Source organism: Panthera uncia (assembly GCF_023721935.1).
Source record: "Panthera uncia isolate 11264 chromosome A3 unlocalized genomic scaffold, Puncia_PCG_1.0 HiC_scaffold_12, whole genome shotgun sequence".
NCBI lineage: Eukaryota > Metazoa > Chordata > Mammalia > Carnivora > Felidae > Panthera > Panthera uncia.
The window spans coordinates 13,847,661-13,866,659 of record NW_026057579.1 but is presented as its reverse complement, the minus strand read 5'-3'; the positions used below and the strand labels follow the sequence as shown (position 1 = coordinate 13,866,659).

At 42.6% G+C, this 18,999-nt stretch overlaps 1 protein-coding gene across 7 annotated transcripts in view; it reads left to right on the top strand.

Moving 5' to 3' along the window:
• LTBP1 (latent transforming growth factor beta binding protein 1) overlaps positions 1–18,999 on the top strand; it is a 402,262-nt gene that overhangs the window by 32,759 nt on the left and 350,504 nt on the right. For all 7 annotated transcript variants that reach the window (XM_049652315.1, XM_049652312.1, XM_049652314.1 and 4 more), the window contains exon 3: positions 12,861–13,158. In XM_049652315.1, the coding sequence (XP_049508272.1) occupies positions 12,861–13,158 (298 nt within the window). The remainder of the gene's footprint in view (positions 1–12,860; positions 13,159–18,999) is intronic.

The window sequence follows — 18,999 nt, the reverse complement described above, 5'->3', positions numbered from 1 at the left end:
AGGAAATGATGTGGGAAAGGTGGCAGAGATGTGCAGACATAGAAAAATGGGCTTAGTATGAGTGAGATGGAAGTCTTGGAGGGTTTGGAGCAGAGGAGTCATGTGGCTGTCCTGGGGAGCACAGAGTGCAGGGGATAAGGTGGCCCGAGGAAGGGTTTGAGGGAAGGTGGTGAGAGATGGTTAGATTCAGGATGTATTTCTTTTTTTTTTAATTTTTTTTTAACGTTTATTTATTTAAAAAAAATTTTTTTTTTTTAACGTTTATTTATTTTTGAGACAGAGAGAGACAGAGCATGAACGGGGGAGGGGCAGAGAGAGAGGGAGACACAGAATCGGAAGCAGGCTCCAGGCTCTGGGCCATCAGCCCAGAGCCCGACGCGGGGCTCGAACTCACGGACTGTGAGATTGTGACCTGAGCTGAAGTCGGACGCTTAACTGACTGAGCCACCCAGGCGCCCCATAACGTTTATTTATTTTTGAGACAGAGGGGAGGGTCAGAGAGAGGGAGACACAGAATCTGCAACAGGCTCCAGGCTCTGAGCTGTCAGCACAGAGCCTGACGCAGGGCTTGAACTCACGGACCGTGAAATCATGACCTGAGCCGAAGTCGGCCGCTTAACCAACTGAGCCACCCAGGCGCCCCTCAGGATGTATTTCAAGGCAGAGCTAACAGGACTTGAGATGGATTTGGATGTGTGGTATGAGAGAAAGAGAAGAGTCACGTATGACAATTGCATGTTAGGGGTTGAAATACTACCCTGCCCCAATTCCTTTGTTGAAGTGCTAACCCCCCAGTTTCTCAGAATGTGACCTTCTTTGAGAAAATTGTCATTGGACGTCATACTGGAGTGCAGGGGGGTGGCTAATCCAGTGGAACTGGTGTCCTTAGGAAACACACAGACAGACATAGAGGGGGGAGGCATGAGGACCCAGAGAGGGATAGCAGCTTCTACAAGCCAGGGAACGCCTGACGCCACCAGGAGCTAGGGGAATGAAATGGGACAGATTCTCTCACATCACTCAAGAAACCAACCCCTCCACCACCTTGATTTCAGACTGCCTGTCTCCAGAACTGTGAGACGATGACTTTCTGTTGTTCAAGGCATCCGATTTGTGGTAGTTTGTGAGGGCAGCCCCAGCAAACTAATACACGCGGTGAGCCACTTGGCGAATGGCGCTGCCTTCTAAGGAGATGAATGCTAAGGAAGATCCTGATGTGGAGTTTGGGGTGGGGGGAGGGGAATCGAGCTATGCTAAATTTCAGAAGTCTGTTTGATCTCCATGTGGAGCTATTCTTGAGGCAGTTGAACATGGAAATCTGGAGTTCATGTAGGAGGATGAAGCGTAGGTCTAACTTTGGGCACAGTCTCCGTGGAAATCAAAGCCTTAGGACTGGATGAGATCACCAGGAGAAGGGTCCAAGGACCAAGCAAGCCTTGGAAACTTTCAACAGAGGTCAAGAAAGGAAGGAAGAGACAAAGGGAGACATAGAGGGGCTGGCGGCATGTGACATCTTAGCTAAGGAAGATGGTGATGAGGAAGAAGAAACTGATCAACTATGGCCACTGCTGTTCTTGGCCAAGAAAAGGAGAAGGCCCCTAGCTTGGTAGCCCAGAGGTCACAGGTGACTCTGACAGGATCCAATTCAGTGGACAGATAGAGGGGTGAAGCTGATTGGAGCGAGTTCTAGGGCAATGAGGAGCTTTTTATTTATTTTTCATTTGGCCTAGCATCATTAGCATTATTCCATATCATTAAAAAGGTCTTGGAAACCTTGTTTTTAATGACTTACCACATTCCGTGACTTTTATCCATTTGTTGTTTTATGGGTAGGATGTTTCTGTTTTTTGCTACTGTATTGCTTGTAGTCCTGCCGTGGATCTGTTTGGGTATTGCATTTCCTAGGTTAGGAATGATAAAACTGGGGCGCCTGGGTGGCTCAGTCGGTTGAGCGTCTGACTTCAGCTCAGGTCATGATCTCACAGCTTGTGAGTTCGAGCCCTGCGTCGGGCTCTGTGCTGACAGCTCAGAGCCTGGAGCCTGTTTCCGATTCTGTGTCTTCCTCTCTCTGTCCCAACCCACTCGCATTCTGTCTCTGTCTCTCTCAAAAGTAAATAAACATTAAAAAAAAAAAAAGGAATGATAAAACAGACATGAGTGTTTCTAAGTCTTAATCCTAAAATATGGCCGACTGTGGTAAAGAAAGTCTGTACCCGCAGACAGTCTTGCTGGCAGTGTAGGAGCTAGCCTGTCTCACTGCACACCTCTCTTCTGCCTCTTACTGAATTGATGAGAACCTCTAGAGCAGCATCAAGTTACACTGGTGACGATGGGCCTCGGTGTTGTGTTCCTCATCTACAGGATAAGGTCTTTGCTGGTCCCATTCAATTGTACTGATTGGCATACTGGACACATACATTTAAGAATATGTTGTAATTCCTTCCTCACCCCGCTGAACTTATTATTTCTGATGAAAAGCCCTTCCTGAGTTACTAGAGTCCATTTGCATTTTGCTTTTTTAAAATGTTTATTGTTTTGAGAGAGTGTGCACGAGCCCTCATACAAGCGGGGGAGGGGCATAAAAAGAGGGGGACAGAGAATCCCAAGCAGGCTCCATGCTGTCCGTGCAGAGCATGACTCAGGGCTGCGTCTCACAATTATGAGATCTTGACCCGAGTTGAAGTCAAGTTGTACGCTCAACTGATTGAGCCACCCAGGCATCCTGCGTTTTGCTTCTTAATGGCTTTGTGGCCAGGTTTCATTGCTAACATTTGGCCCCACCCTCCAGGTCCAGGCCTCTGTGTTACTTATTTCTCTCAGCTTTCAGGTCTGATCCTAACTTCATGATCTCAGGGAAGTCTTTCCTAATAACCTAAATCCCATATGGGCTGGCCCCCACTGTGCACCATGCTCTTTCCACAATGCTTATAATAATAATCACTGTTCCTGTCAGTCTTCTGTCTGGGCAATGAGTCTCATGGGGCACAGATGGCATTTTCTTGTGTGCAGTCCTAGTCACAGGGCATATGACAGTGCCTGGTGCAAAATAATGCAGAAATTGTTACTCAGTATTTGTTTCAGTGAAAGACCAAAGTGCAGGTCAAACTTGGCAACGGGCCCAAGGGCACACAGCAAGGGCGTGGGGTTGGGGTGGTCCGGACTCAGATCAGTGTGACTCCAGAGCCAAGCTTCATCTGCTTTCCATCAGTAGGTGAGCTTGGGCAGGCGGATTTCATTGGTCCTCAAGGAAACAAACCATTCTAAGAATTCTTTGTATCCTTTGTAGTCCCTTGGATATGATAAATCAAAATATTTGTCATTTACCCATTGAGGACCCCTCATTTCTCATGCCTTCTATGCCTTTGTTCTAGCACATAACTGTACAATGACTTTTTTTTTTTTAATGTCTTTCCTCCTGGACTCTGATCTCCTTGAGAGCAGGAGGTTTGTTTCCTCCATCTTTTTATCCAGTTTTTAGCATAATATTAGCATAGAAGGGGGGAGGTCTTACTGTGTGAATGAGTGAAAAAGATAATATGATAGGATTAAAACACATTATAGATTTATTATTTAGAAATAGATGGTCTTCCAGTGAACCTAAAGGTGTCAATTATAATCGTACTCTGTATGTGCATAATAGTTTCATCTGTAAAACCAAAGATTTGTCGCAAACTTGTATTTATCATACATACGTGCTAGCATTAGTGCACAAAATAAAATTATACTATTAGAGAAGGTGATTGATAACTAACAAAACCCTGTTTTAATTCACATGAACAGTATTAACATTTAAAAAAACTTAGTGTCACATTACAATTCTAATTTTGAATGGTTGTAATACTGTACTTGACTCAACCTGGATGCTTCTTTTGAATTTTTCGTTAGCATACATAACACGGCTGTGGACAGCTGACATATGTATGTGCATAGTGATTTCCTTCTTTGACTACTGTTAGAATAAATTTCTAGAAATGAGGCTACTGAAATATTTGGAACATGGTGTTAAACTGCTTTTTAAAAGGCTTGTGCCATTTTATTACCACCTTTGTGGTACTTTGTATTAATACTTTTATGTGACTTCTAGCCAAATATTGTATCTCCTTGTTTTAGTTGGCATTTATTTTTTTTTTTAAGTTCATTTATTTACGTTTGAGAGAGGCAGAGAGAGGCAGAGAGGGAGAGAGAGAATCCCAAGCAGACTCCATGTTGTCAGCGCAGAGCCTGATGCGGGACTCGAACTTCCTGAACGGTGACCTGAGCCAAAATCAGAGACAGATGCTTGACCAACTGAGCCACCCGAGCGCCCCTAGTTTGCATTTCTTTTGATGACTTGATTAATTTGGATATTACCCCACAAGTTTTTTACTAATTGCATTTTCTTCTGTTTTATTGTCTATTTTTGTCCTTTTTTTTTTCTTCAGTTTTTGGCTTTAACTTGTTAAAGACTTTTATTCTTTCTATATAATAGCATTTTCTGAAAATATTTTTCTGGTTTTTCTCTTCCTTTTGCTATTTTTAATTAAATGTTTATATAGTCTAAACTGTAGATCTTTAACTTTGTTTTCTTTTCTCACGGACTTAAAAAAAAAAAAAAAAGTTAAGAAATGTTAATAAAACGACAGTAATAAGACCAGAAACAGAACCCAGAAAAACTGCTGGTGGTTTTTCATTACATGACTTACGACTTAATTATGTTCTATTCCATGAGTGATTTCACAGTTATTGATGGCATTGGGAGGAGTGTGTTTGGCCTCAGTTGACGACCTATTTTAAATTAAATCACATAGTAACAAGCTACTCCTGCTGAGCTCAGGCTTCCAGAACCTCAACCTTGCAGAACACAGCTCCTGGGGAATTCGGCAGATGGCAGCTCCGTACTTGACACAAAGGCATTAAACTCCTGAAAAAAGCCAGGAAATTCCACACACAACCTTTGTGACTTGCATTCCATATAATTGGTGCAGACTGTCTGCACAACCATCTGACTATCTGCTTGGTTAAGTTGTCACTTGGGATCGGGGGTAGATTACAAAAGCAAACCGGGTAGGAGAGAGTGGGGAGAAAGCCTATGCTACTTGATAGCCTGACTTGGAGAGAGAACATGAACACACACACACACACACACCCAGCCCTAAAGCATTTCACGTGGCTTTTCCTAACGATCAAACCCCCTAAGGGTTACTATACGTGTTGGTGCTTGGTTCACCTGTGTACAAAATTCGGTGATGTGGAATTCTTCATTATTGCATAAGGCTGGATAGAAAAGGCATGGGGATGCTATGCTAATATTTTTTGCTCATTAGGGATTTTGGAGGAAGCTGACCTGGAGACATTTGCAAGGCAAGCCCAGCATTTATTTGGGTTTGGTACAAGGAGCAGACAGAGTTAGACCAAGATGTGTGACCTCATGCTATGTTTCTTGTGATCTGATATCACTTAGTGTTATTGAATAACTTCAAAGGGCAGCTGGGAATTACTGTGAAGACACACACAGCAAAGCCATTTCTCACCTGCTGTCTCTGATCACAGAAGACACAGTTAGACTCACATTTCTCCGCGGGACACATGTGGTCGACATGCTACAACTTGTTTGGAGAGAAAAGCAAGGGGCAGAGATAGTCACACTGTTGGCCCTGTGTGGGCTGGGATGGGTTTTAAATATAACTAAGAGTTACTTTTTTAGAATTAAAAGCAATAGAGGCTGAGCTTCAGGGCATGGGTTACTTCCTAAAAATACAATCACCAAACTTTTAAAGAACTTAAGGATCAGCTTGTCAACTGGAGTTGGATTCAAATATGGAAGAAATCAGAGAGTATTTGTTTGGGGTGAAATCTGAGAATTTGTTTCAAATGATGAAAGGGGTTTTTCAGAAGACCGACCTGGCAGCCAGGACAGAGTAGGATTTCTCTGTGTATCCTACTCACCCACGTCTTGACGTCGGCTTTCTGCAAGCTCAGGGTTTGTGGACTGAGTTCATCCTGGTCATGGTGGTGCTTTCTGACACTGACCTGCCTCCTACCTGTTAGAACCACCTGTTGGCACCACTGTGATTAAGGAACATGTTTTAGCTGCCTTCAATTCTCAATTGCCTTTGCGGGATTGCTTTTAAAAATTAGTTCGATTTTGAAAAAATAGAAAAATACACGGAAAAGTACAAAGGGTGGAGTAGTAAATCCCTGTGTAGGTACTGTGCACAGCTGAGCTGAGTAGCCTTGTTGTCTGTCTCCTGCCCATCTGTCTTCTAAGGAAAAAAAAAAAAAAGGGCCAGTAAAGTGATTTATTTTCTTCTCTTACAGTGTTCTACTTCTTTCCAAGAGGTGATCGCTGTCGTGAATTTCGTGTGAATGTGGTACATAATTTTTTATGCTTTTGTTGATTTCATAGGTCTATTAAAAATGACTGGCATTGTTTTATATGTTTAAAAGATTACACGGACAGTTATTACAATCATACAAAAAACAGTATTCCAAAGTATCATCATGTAATTTACTTTTTCAGTGAATGTTATTTTCATGATCCCTCCATGGAGCTAGATGCAGATGTGGGTCATGATTTTAACTGCTGTGTAATATTTCATTGTATGAATATAATACAGTTTATCGATATCAGTATTTTCCTACTGTTACTGGTGTGCCATGAACATACCTGTATGTGTCTCCTTGAGCACATGACAGCAGAGAAGTAAAATCACTGGGTATTAGGGTTTTCACATTAGAACCTTACTAACTATTGCCGAATTGCTTTTTACAGAGGTGAGTATAAAATATATCCTGTGAGCAGTACATAGTAGTATTTAATTGAGTTCCCATTTCCCTAAATCTTTGCTAACACTTGCACCTCCAGCACAGAGCCTAACCCCAGGCTCGAACTCACAAGATGTGAGATCATGACCTAAGCCGAAATCAAGAGTCAGACATTTAACCACCTGAGCCACCCAGGCACCTGGAGGGATCTAATTTTAATTCTTTTAGTTAAATGCCTATTTTCCAACACCACTAAGTAGTCCATTGTTTCTGTACCCGTTTATTATGTCTCCTCCATCACCTTGCACAACTCCATATTTTAGTCTGTTTGTAAGTTTTATGTTATATTGTATTGATCTGTTTCTCTGTCTCTAAACCAGTGCCACATTATCACTTAAAATAGTTTGTACAGTCTTTTCAATCATTTATGTAGACACTTACTTGAATTGAAAATAATGATAGATTTGTTTCTTCCTTCCAGTTCTTAGACCTTTTATTTCTTTTTCTTGTTTTGTCCTATTAGCTGCACACTACAATACCACATCAATTATTAGAGGCTATTATAGGCATTTAGACTTGTTTCTGACTTTGATAGGAATGCTTCTACAGTTTCCTCGTAGTATTTGCTGTATGTTTTGGTATGCTGTTTGTTGTGGGATTTGCTGTAGGTCCTATTTACCAGAACAAGGAAATCCCCTTGTATTTCTAGTTGGCTAAAGTTTTGTTTGTTACTAGGAGTAAGTGATGAATTTTATTGGAAGTTGTTTTGCATTCATTGAGATAAATTCTCATTTAATGTTCTAACATGGGAAATTCCGTAGACAGATTTGTTGACATTAAAGCCATCCTTATATTTTTGGAATTAGTTCTGCTTGCTTTTCTGTTTCTGAAATAATATTTTACTTAGGTATTTTGTACCTGTATCCTTAACTGATTTGTGTGTTAGCTTTCTTTTCATGTACTCTTCTTGCCTGATTTTGATATCCAGGTTTGCTATTCTCTTTAAAGGGCTTTGATTCTGGGGGCACCTGGGTGGCTCAGTTGGTTAAGCATCTGACATACTGGGTTCTGCACAGATGGTGTGGAGCCTGCTTGGGATTTTCTCTCTGCCTCTCCCTCTCTCTCTCTCAAAATTAATAAACTTTAATAAACAAAAGGGGTTTAATTCTGGGGGCTGTACTGAATGTCTTGACTTTGGCAGGTCAGGATTGGGAATTTGCACCTTACAGGTCCTGGGGAGTTTGGCCTCATGGTGTCCTGCCCTGTTCAGCTTGGTATCAGGTGAATGCTCAGGGAACAGTCTGCAGTTCTCTGAGCTATCTCTGTGTGCAGGCACCTTGCAGAAGCTCTTTTTTTGTTTCCGCTGCATCTGAACCTCTTAGGCTAATCTCCTTAACATGCTTTTGCCCTGGAAGTTTAGTAACTTGTCACAGTTTCTACCAGTGCATTGTGATTTTTCTTTTCTTTTTCTTTCTTTTTTTCTTGATGTTTATTTTTGAGAGAGATACAGAGCATGAGTCGGGGAGGGCCAGAGAGAGAGGGAGATACAGAATCTGAAGCAGGCTCCAGGCTCTGAGTTGTGAGAGCAGAGCCCAGTGTGGGGTTTGAACTCAAGGACCACAAAATCGTGACCTGCGCCGAATGAAGTCATATGTTTAGCCTACTGAGCCACCCAGGCGCCCTGTGATATTCTCTTCTGTTCATTCTTGACCAGCTTTATTCAGAGTGTCCTATCCCTTCAAACTTCTTCTAGAATACATCGGATCTGGGCTTCTGAGATGGTTTCTTTAACTGCAGATTGTTTAATGCCACTACAGATCTTCTACATTAGCAGAGTATATTTTAATATTAATTTGTGTTTAAAAACATCTTTGGAGGATTGGAGATTTGATCGAAGATGCAACTTGCAAATGAAGCCTGGAGGTTTAGACGTCATCATGGAGCGGATTAGGAGCCCACTGATTGTATTCCCTTTTCAGATGTCGTCAACTCCCAGCATCCTTTGGAAAGGTGTGGCTCTGCTTTCACACCAGTTAGTGGACCAAGATGAGGTTAAAGCTTCCATCCTAGGGTACTGGAAATTCTACGTAAGCCAATTAATGGACCTGAGTTTATAATCTCATTCGGGACATAAGAGAACTTGTTGAGATCATTAATGACATGTGGCAGAGTATAGGGACTGTGATGTGAAAGATAAAAGGGGACAGGAGTTCAGGTGTCCAACAGATCACGGTGGGGCCGGTGGGCATTTGAGAAGTACTTCATGGAGAAGGAGGTGGTTTCACATGAGCACGAGCTTGGGAGACATGTTTCGGGACAGGGCACCATGTGCAGAGGTGGGGAGTGGTGGGCTTCTGTAGGGATGGGCAGGGGGCAGTGAGGGTGGAAGGGGGGCTTGGGCCAGGTGCAGGGGGTCTTTAATGTATCTCACAGGCAGCTAATTTGGGTTGAAAGTTTTTGAACAAAGGAGAAAAAAAAATCCAAAGAGCTGCATTTTATGAAACCCAATCTGTCAGCAAGTCTGGATTAGGATTTTGTTCAAGTTTGGCTGCATGTTGCAATCACCTGGAGAGTTTAAGAAAAACAACAACAACAACAAAAACAAAAGCAACCTAAACTGATGTCTGATCCCCTCCCCCAGAGATTCTGATTCAGAGGCTGGTGTCAGCCCTGGGTTTTGAGAGTTTTAAAAGCTCCCCAAGTGATTCTAATGTGTGGCAAAGCCTGAAAACCACTGCCCACCCCACTGATAATATCTTGATGTAGTGTTTACTTATTGTGTTGAACTACTTGTGGCTGGGCAAATGCAGAATCGACTGGTGGAAAAAGTGGTTTTAAAATACTTCTGTAACATTTATTTATAATTTTCCACATAGTTCATTGCCTCGGTTAGAATAACAGTTTTCTCATAAGTGCTTACAAATTTTTGCATTGGCCATGAAGTAGATGATGACAATATATAAACTTTTGGAAGGGACCCATAATAATCTTGAGAATTTGGTCACATGGGAAGTTTTTTTTTTTATGCATTAAAAATAAAAGGGCAGCAACATAAAACAAGCACATTTATCACAGCAAGAATTCAATAAAATAAATGCAATTGTAGGGGTGAAAACACCAAATTTGCAGTTATAAAAATGTAAATCCTAATTTGTGGAATTGTTGAATCACGATGTTGTACACCTGAAACTAACATAACACTGTATGTTAATTATACTGGACTTAGAAAAAATGAGTTTAAGAAAAATTCTCAAAACACTTGCTGGTGGAAGAGTGCCCGTTTCCAAACATCGTATGTCCGCGGTTTTCAGAGCTGGGTGTGCATCTGACTCCTCTAGAGGGTGGTCAGTTTGCTGAACTCCAGTCTGGGATTTAACAGACCTGGGGCAATGGAAGATTGTGCCCTTCTGAAGCGCTTCTGGCGGCTGCCGCCACTGGTCCAAGCACCACACTTTAGCAAGTGCCACACAAGAACCACGACATGGAGTCCCAGTTTCCTAGGAGAAACGGCTTGATAAAATGTGGTTGCAGGACGTGAGGTTTGCTTTTCTTTTCATGGCAGGTGAGGGGCTTACCTTGGCATTGAGGGACTCTGTCCCACCCCTCCCTTCCCTGACCCAGGTCCAGCCAGCCCCTCCTGTCTGCATGCTCCAGGAAGCTGCTGTCAGAGCCTATGGGGGGTTAGGTGGAAGGGAAAATTGTCATTCTCCTTATTCTTTTTTGTTTTTAATTCTTTTTTTTTTTTTAATGTTATTCATTTTTGAGAGAGAGAGACAGACGGATAGAGACCACAGGTGGGAAAGAGGCAGAAAAGGAGGGAGACACAGAATCCGAAGCAGGCTCCAGGCTGTCAGCACAGAGCTCCACCAGGGCTCGAACTCAGGAACCGTGAGATCATGACCTGAGCCAAAGTCGTATGCTTAACCGACTGAGCTACCCAGGTGCCCCCGTGTTATTGTTCTCTCAACATTTACTGCAGAAGGGTGGTATCATATATAGTCACACTACTCTATAACATGTTCTTTCTCTTATGGTAGAAAGTTTTTATAAGTTTAAGGTCCCTGCCTCTCACATGCTACCAAATTTGTAGAGTTAAAATATCTCTACCCTTTGACGCTTCGAATCCCTCTTTGTCCTCCTAAAGACAGGTTCTGGTTGTATATCCTCAGTGGTATTTTGGAAAATTTCATGATTGGCCCCCATCTGGGTACCAACTTTCGTACGCTGCTCTGTGCAGCCTTCCTGGTAGATGAGGGGACATTTGCAGCACACCTTGGGAGGGAGAAGAAGCGGAAATCATTCTCAGATGTTAAAATGAAACATGTTTCTAATTGAAAGCATGAAGAGAATGTATACATGAAAGTGCTTGGGGGGGTGATCTTTGGCAGAGGCTCAGCTCTGAAAGCCCCGTCCTGTCCTCCCTCGTGGCCACTTCTGTTCTCTCTGGGTGGAGCCCATTTCCATTTCTGTGACATTCCATAAATAACCATGGCCGAGTAGGGACCCAATGATCATTGGTTGGCCCGGAAAATGCTGATAAATTAGAATCCTGAACCCTGGAAGTGCATAGTTTTGGACTTAGAATTCTAGAAGCCTAATTTGGGAAGAGCTCTTGGGGACCGTTTTAGAACAAGCAGTTACTGCCCTCCTGCCCCCAAACATGTATAGGTACAGAGGTTAAGGTTAAATAACAAGCTAAGGTCACGTAGGGAGCTGGTTGCATTTTTCTTTGCTTTTTAAGAATCCCTTCCCACTTTTGGAAAATTTGTCAGCCTATTCTGACACTTGACAGTCATTTCTTACCATTATTTTCTATAACTAATCGGAATCATATTGTAGGAAGATGGGAAAGCTGCTTCTCTCTTTTATAGAAAATCAGGAGGTTAAAGGGCTTTTAGGTCTTGGTCATTTGGCTCATCCATAGTTAAGCTTCCTCTTGTTCATATCCCTCATCTATTTTGTAAATGTTTATGGACTGAATCTGGCATTTCATTTTATGGGTGTTGTAGTAGTATGATCTGCTTGAGGACCAAGGGTTTAGTTTAAGTCAAAAGTGGACTGATAACAAAATCAGTTGGTGTAAATGAGTGCATTTGGACACATAAACTGAAGGAATCCTGTCCATCAGCCTATATAACATTAACCTAATGAAATTTAAGTTGATAACATCTCAACTTCTCTGGGACCTTGCCTGTGATGAAACCCACTTACCCATGACCCGTAGCCCCGCTAACTTTGAAACTCTGGCCACAAGTCTTGTGATTCCGAGTACGTGCATCCTAGCAAATAGGAGATAAAGGGCTTGCTTCTTCTTGGTTGCCTTTCACTGTAAGATTAGGAATGGTGTACAGGGCACTGGCTTTTTGAAAACAGAAGTATAAAAGTGTATCTGGATGATTTTCAACCTCTGTATCCTTCTGTCATGTAAAAACAAAAAAGTGAGTTAGTCTGCATTTCTGAGTCAGTCACTCCAGGCTCCGATAGCTTATGCAAGATGAAATTTGTAGCACTTTTTTGGGGTTGGGGATTGGACTTGGGCTTATCACATCTTATTTGGGTACCTGAAATTTAAACTTAAGCCACTGAGCACAATTTAAAAAGAAAGGCAAAGCATTTTCTTAAGTTTTCCATTGCTGATGCATTTCTGGTGCATTTCTGAGAGGCAGCTCTAATGAAGTGGTTAAGAATGATGACGTTGAAAAACACACACACAAAAGCAAAAACAAAAGAAAGATGATGTTGGAGCCAGTTCACTTGGATTCAAGTCCCACCTCTTCTATTTACTCATAGTTGTGTGACCTTTGGCAAATTACATAACCCTTGTGTCTATTTCCTCATCAGTAAAACAGGCAAAATAAAACCTCTCCTTACCGCGGTTGCTGGGGAGGGGGGTGGCGTTCAATTTGTCGATACGTATTAGAACCGCCTGGCACCTGGGAAGCCATTAATAAATATTAGCTATCATCGTCATCATTGTTGTCCTTGTCATCATGTCTTTAAGTAAGGTTTTATTTTATTGGAGAGCATTCTGGTGCTGATGTTAAAAGCCCTTGGAAGGACTTGTTAAGTCTCCAATGCTTTTCTTCAGAGTTGTGTCTTCTGTTGTCTCCCTGCAGCAAGCTGTGTTCCACCATGCCAGAATGGAGGGATGTGTCTCCGGCCTCAACTCTGTGTGTGTAAACCGGGGACCAAGGGCAAAGCCTGTGAGACAGCAGCTGCCCAGGACACCTCATCCCCAGGCTTTGGAGGGCAGAGTCTTGCGGCTGCTTCCTCCTGGGTCCCTCCTGAGCAAGCAGCAAAGCACACTTCGTCTAAGAAGGCAGACACTCTTCCAAGAGTCAGTCCTGTGGCCCAGATGACCTTGACCCTCAAGCCGAAGCCTTCCGTAGGACTGTCCCAGCAGATTCATTCTCAGTGAGTGTTTTTACCTTGCCTCTACTCAGGAGCATCTTAATTGCTGTCCTGGGTGATTGCTTTCAATCACTCTGCCTTTCCTGCACAATTGGTAGAAATCACTTGGGTAATAATGTCTCTTCTTTCTTTAAGGTTTTACATGTCATGCTTCTCCATCACGTCTTTTGAACATATTTGGTATGTGTGTTTAGCCTCTGCAGGAAAGATTGACTGTAAGCATGAACCAAAGCAGTAGTGAGGGTTAGAGGGATCAAGGTTGGACTGGAAGAATAAAGAGAGTTGTTTCTGGTGCAGTTGTGAGTGTTACAACAATTCTTTTGGGGGTGGGGGAAGTGTCTAGGGTTTTGAAATAATAATTGAAGAAAGGAAACAGTGCAATTTGTAAAGATACATGGAAACAGCAGGAACTCAGCTTTGCGTAGAGAAGATATTCCAGATGAGAGCCCTGGGAAAGAGCGTTTCCCAACCTCGGTAGCAGGTTAAGTGTCTCTTCTATTAACACCATGTTTACCTCCCAGTTGCCACGCACGTCCATTTTTGGTGAATGAGCTCGTGTTCTATTTATGGGAACAGGGTTTTTTCTTAGCGTTTGGAAGTAAGCGCCATTCTGAACACAATGAGGACTCCTGGCTAAGACTGCTTACCCCTGGCCTCCTCCGAGGGGCCCGAGGAGGGGCTCCTGGGCTGCACAGGGTCCTTACACACATGGTTTCCTTTTAAATAGCTACTAGACATGGATCACAAGATGCAGAGTGTGCCACAACTCTCACTTGTCATTTGTCTAGGAATGTAAAATACAGGAAGTTCTCCACTTGGAAATGGGCTTGACCCAGCGGTTCATTTATAAGTCACTTGCTGGGAATTGTGAATACTTTTCCCCCCTAGAGACAGCTTCCACATGGTGATTAGTATCCAGTCAGCCCACAGAAGTTATTTAATCTGCTAGTGTAGATGAAATTATCCTAATTTATACTTCCCCTTCGAGTAGGCCACCTACTGTCCCTGCTGAGTGGGGTCTGCCTGCTTTTTCCTTTCACTTCTTATCCCCTGCTCCCCCCTCTTCATTCTGCTTTTTCTTTCCTTTCTTGTTGTCTCATTCTTCACTTGTACCTTGGTGAGTAGGTTTGTGGGGCTAGTTTGAAGTCTAAGCACCTTGGTGGCACGTGTTTGGAAAACACGTTCCAGAGCAAGAAGGGATGATGGTTCCAGCCGGTGTTCAACAGTGGCTCACTCTGTGCCCAGGACTATTTCAGGTGCTTTGCATGTATTATTAATTCACAACTCGCAGTGACCCCATAAGGTGGGTGCTGTTATTGACCTCATTTTACAGCTATGGAAACTGAGGTTTTTGGCAGAGTGGTTAAGTAATTTGGTCAAGGTCACACAACACAGTTAATAAGTGAGTAATATTAACAAACGTTAGGCTTTAAATAGAGGCGGTCAGGATTCAGCTTCCATGCCCTGAAGGGTGGTAACTTTTTCTGTAAAGGGCCAGGTAATAAGTATTTTCAGCTTTGTGGGACATAGGGTTTCTGTTGCAGCTTTTCGCTTGTGCCGTTGTAGCACAAAAGCAGCCATAGATGATGCATAAATGAATGAGTGTGACTGATCCAGTAAAATTTTATTGACGGACCCTGAAATTTGAATTTCGTATAAATTTCACACGCCACCCATGTGACTTCTTCTTCTTCTTTTGGTTTCTCCCCCAACCATTAAAAAATGTAAAAATATAAAAATTCGTAGCTTGTCAGTTGTACTAAAACAGGCGATGGGCCACCTTTGGCCCTTGAGCTCTGTAGTTTGCTGACCCTTTCTCTAAAATATAGTGGTGCTTTTTTGTGCCAGAACATGAATGTAACTGTGTATCCTTGAAATGACACAAAGCTTTGATTATATCATAGCTAGACATCTCTTTTCCAGCATTGTTCTGGATCTTAAAAACAAAGAGCAATTCTGTGTTGAACTTTGCCTCGGCAATCAAGAGTCAGGTTACTGTGCATTGCAACGATTTTTTTCTAGCGTTATTACTTACATAAACTGTGAAGTAATTTACAAGCGACATCCTTCATCTTGAATATCACCATCTACTGTTAGAATTTGACCCTCTGTGGTGTGTGTGTGTGTGTGTGTATGGCTTGTTAGTAGGAACCATATGTCAGAAGTCAGATAAATGATTCAACTTTTTTTTTCTTTTTTTGGTAGCAGCAGTATAATTTAGACAAGAATGTTGTGAGTCAAAGAGGTGGCTAAGGTTTCAGTTCTAACATTGCTTTGGAAAAATAAGTCCGTGGATACATTTGCTTCAGAGGCTTCATCTTCTGAATGAAGATAGTTTTCGCCATGGCATTGTTACAGGGCATGTGTGTGTGGGTGTGCCTGTGATGTGCTTTTGGGTAAGGAGAAGGGGTGGCCCAAGGTGCTAACAATTCTGACCATTTCTTAAATGATTATTTTATTTTATTTTTTATTGTAGAGAAGGCGAGTGGGGGAGAGGGGCAGAGGGAGAGAGAGAGTCTTAAGCAAGCTTCACGCTCAGCATGGAGTCCGACCTGGGGCTCGTTCTCACAGCTGTGAGCTGAAATCAAGAGTCCGATGCTTGATGGACTGAGCCATTCAGGCATCCCGATCTTGATACTTTCTTAATGAACGCTTATAGGTTGCCCTGTTATCTGGAGTATGAAGATGTAAAAGATCCACTTCTGCATTTAAGGAGGTTTTGAGATGATAGATGAGCTGTAACATGTGAGGGACACAAAGGCAGGAGGGGTGCAGTTGGCCCACAGGTGAATTTAGGTAATGATCTATAATCACCTGAAATCCTACTTAATCAAACTGCCAAGGAGCATACATGATAGGGCTATTTTGGCTACTTTTAAGAAATGTAATAATTCTTAAGTCATCTTTTTTTAAGATTGACTGCTTTGGGATGTTTCAAGGTTTTGTTTTGTTTTTATCTATCGAAGAAGGAGATTGAGTTTCAACGTTTTGTTTTGCTTTGTTTTTATCTATTGAAGAAGGAGATTGGTTAAGCCTCCTTAAAGTGCTTGTAGACACAAAGATACCTAAGATATCAAAATGTTTATTTTTTTAAATGTTTTTTATTTATTTTGAGAGAGAGAGAACAGGGGAGGAGCAGAGAGAGAAGGAGAGAGAGAATCCCAAAGAAGTTCCATACTGTCAGCACAGAGCCCGACGCGGGGCTTGATCTCACAAACTGCACGATCATGACCTGAGCCGAGACCAAGTGTTGGAGGCTTAGCTGATGGAGCCCCCCAGGTGCCCCTCAAATTGTGTATTGAGCATTACATCTCTTACATGGTGTATGAAGCCATATTGATCTCTTATCCAGCAAGGTGTTGTGGAGCACACTCCGTGTCCTGGGCATGCACTGTCTAGGGCCTCAGGCTGGAGCACTGAACGAATACACAAAATGCCAGCCTCCCTGGAGCTTTCAGCCTGCAAAGTGGGAGACAGGTGGAAGTGGTATGATGAGAACACTGTGAGAAGTGCTGTAGGAGAAAGTAAACCTGCGGGAATGGATGGAGAGTGCTGGGTGGGTGCAGGGTGGGAAGACATGAGATCTCTGGTGGTTTTAATAGGCTGTCAGGGAGGACCCAACTGGGAAGGTCACATGTAAGCAAAGGCTTGAAGGATGTGAGAGCATGAACCGTGAAGACAAGTGCGTGCCTGGCACGTTTGAAGCAACAGTTAATTTAGGAAGACTGTGATGTTAAAACTACACATTTTAGGTATGTGAGTAGTAGTTGAATTGGTTTTACCTTTGGCCAGGTTAGTTTTAGACAGTTTGATTTAGAACCAGATACAGAGCTCTTGAGGAAATCAAAGGAAGGAGCAATTGTTTCCAGATTTTGGAGTGTTGGGGAAGTGGAGGTTCCAGGGATGGCTCTGGAGATGGCGAGCTTGAAAAGATGGTTAAATTTGGACACAAAGAACTGGATGGGAAGGGCATTTCCAGGAATGGCAATGATGTGACATCAGAAAATATGGCATATTAGTGGGGCGCCTGGGTGGCTCCATTGGTTAAGCGTCTGACTTTGGCTCAGGTCATGGTCTCATGGTTTGTGAGTTCGAGCCCCGCTTCGGGCTCTGTGCTGAAAGCTCAGAGCCTGGAGCCCGTGTCAGAGTCTCTGTCTCCCTCTCTCTCTGCCCCTCCCACACTTGTGCTCTGTCTCTTTTTAAAAAATAAATTCACATTAGAAAATAAACATTAAAAAAAAAGAAAGCATGGCATATTGGTTACCTACTGCTGTATAACAGATCACCCAAAACTCAGCAGCCTGAAACAAACATTTATTGTCTGACATTCTCTGCAGGTGGGGAACCTAGGAGGTGCTTAGCTGGGAGATGTGCCTCAGCATCTCTCATGAGGTTGCAGTCAGCAGGGGCCACTCCACTAGGGCTGGAGAACCCACTGCCAAGTTCACTCAAGTCCGTGGCTATTGGCAGGAGGCTTCCCTCCTGGAAAGAGATTACTCATGGATCTCTCTGCAGAACTGCCTGAGAGTTCTCATAACATGGCCGGCTACTGGCTTCTCCTGGAGCCAGTGATCCCACACTGGAGAGAGCAAGGAGAATGCCACAGTGCCTTTGTGGTTGTCAGTCTTAAAGATATACACGTTTACTTCCACCTTATTCTACTCATTAGAAGTGAGTCACTAAGTCAAATGCACTCTTTCAAAGGGAATGAAATTAAGCTGCTCTGTTTGAAGGTGTGAATATCAAAGAGTTTTTAGACATATTTTAAAAAGACCACATTTAGGATACGATTTGATTGGAACTTAATATAGATGCAGACTAGTGGTAATAAAAGGTTGTAAGGATTGGTTAAAAACCAAGGTAAACACTTAAGATTTCCACAAAACCATTCCAAAAAGAGACAACAAAGCAAGATAGAAAAAAAAAAAAAAAGGAATAGAGAGGGAAACTATAGTTTAGAAGAGGCTTTTAAGGAACTCACTAATCACAATGTTTGGACTGTGTCTATCCTGATTCAAACAAACTGTAAATAAAAGTAAAAGATGATGATGATGTATAGGAGAATCATGAAAATCTAGACATTGGAAATTTAATGATACAAGAAATGATTGTTGATTTGGGGGGGCTGTGGTGAAGGACTTCTAGTTATGTAAGGAGAATGATATTAAAGTATTTGCAGATGAAATTGTTTGATGTATGAGCTTTGAAATTATTCAGCGAGTTGAGGTACAGAGGTAACAAGATTGGCTCTGAGGGGATAATTACTGAAGCTGGATGATGGGTACATGGAGGTACAGAACTCTATTTTATTTTATTTTTAGTTTATTTATTTTGAGAGAGTGCGGGTACTTGCACAGTGGAGGGGCAGAGAGAGAATCCCAATGCAGGGCTCGATCTCACAAACCATGAGATCATGACCTGAGCTGAAATCAAGAAAGAGTCGGATGCTTAACCAACTGAGCCACCCAGGCACCCCCAGAACTCTATTTTTGATATTTTCTGTAAGGAAGAGTAACTACAAGAACAACAACAACAAACCAAAATAAAATTTCAAGTGGGAGGAATACTGTGGTGTTTTCCTGCCTTGGAATGAAGATTCATCTGGCTGTAGTATCTGCAGTGGGTTAGACTTAGAGGTAATTAGATGACTCTGTAACAGGTGTAGCAGTGCTGGTAATGTAGAGGAAGGAGGTGAACTCAGGAGTGACTATAAATTAAAAGCCTTGGCACCTCATGGAATGTGGGAGGCAAAGGTAGAGAGAATGAGGTGTGATCCAGACTTGGGACTGTGGGAGAAAGGAGGGGCATGGGGGTCTTTCTGACACAGCTTTATGGATGAATTGC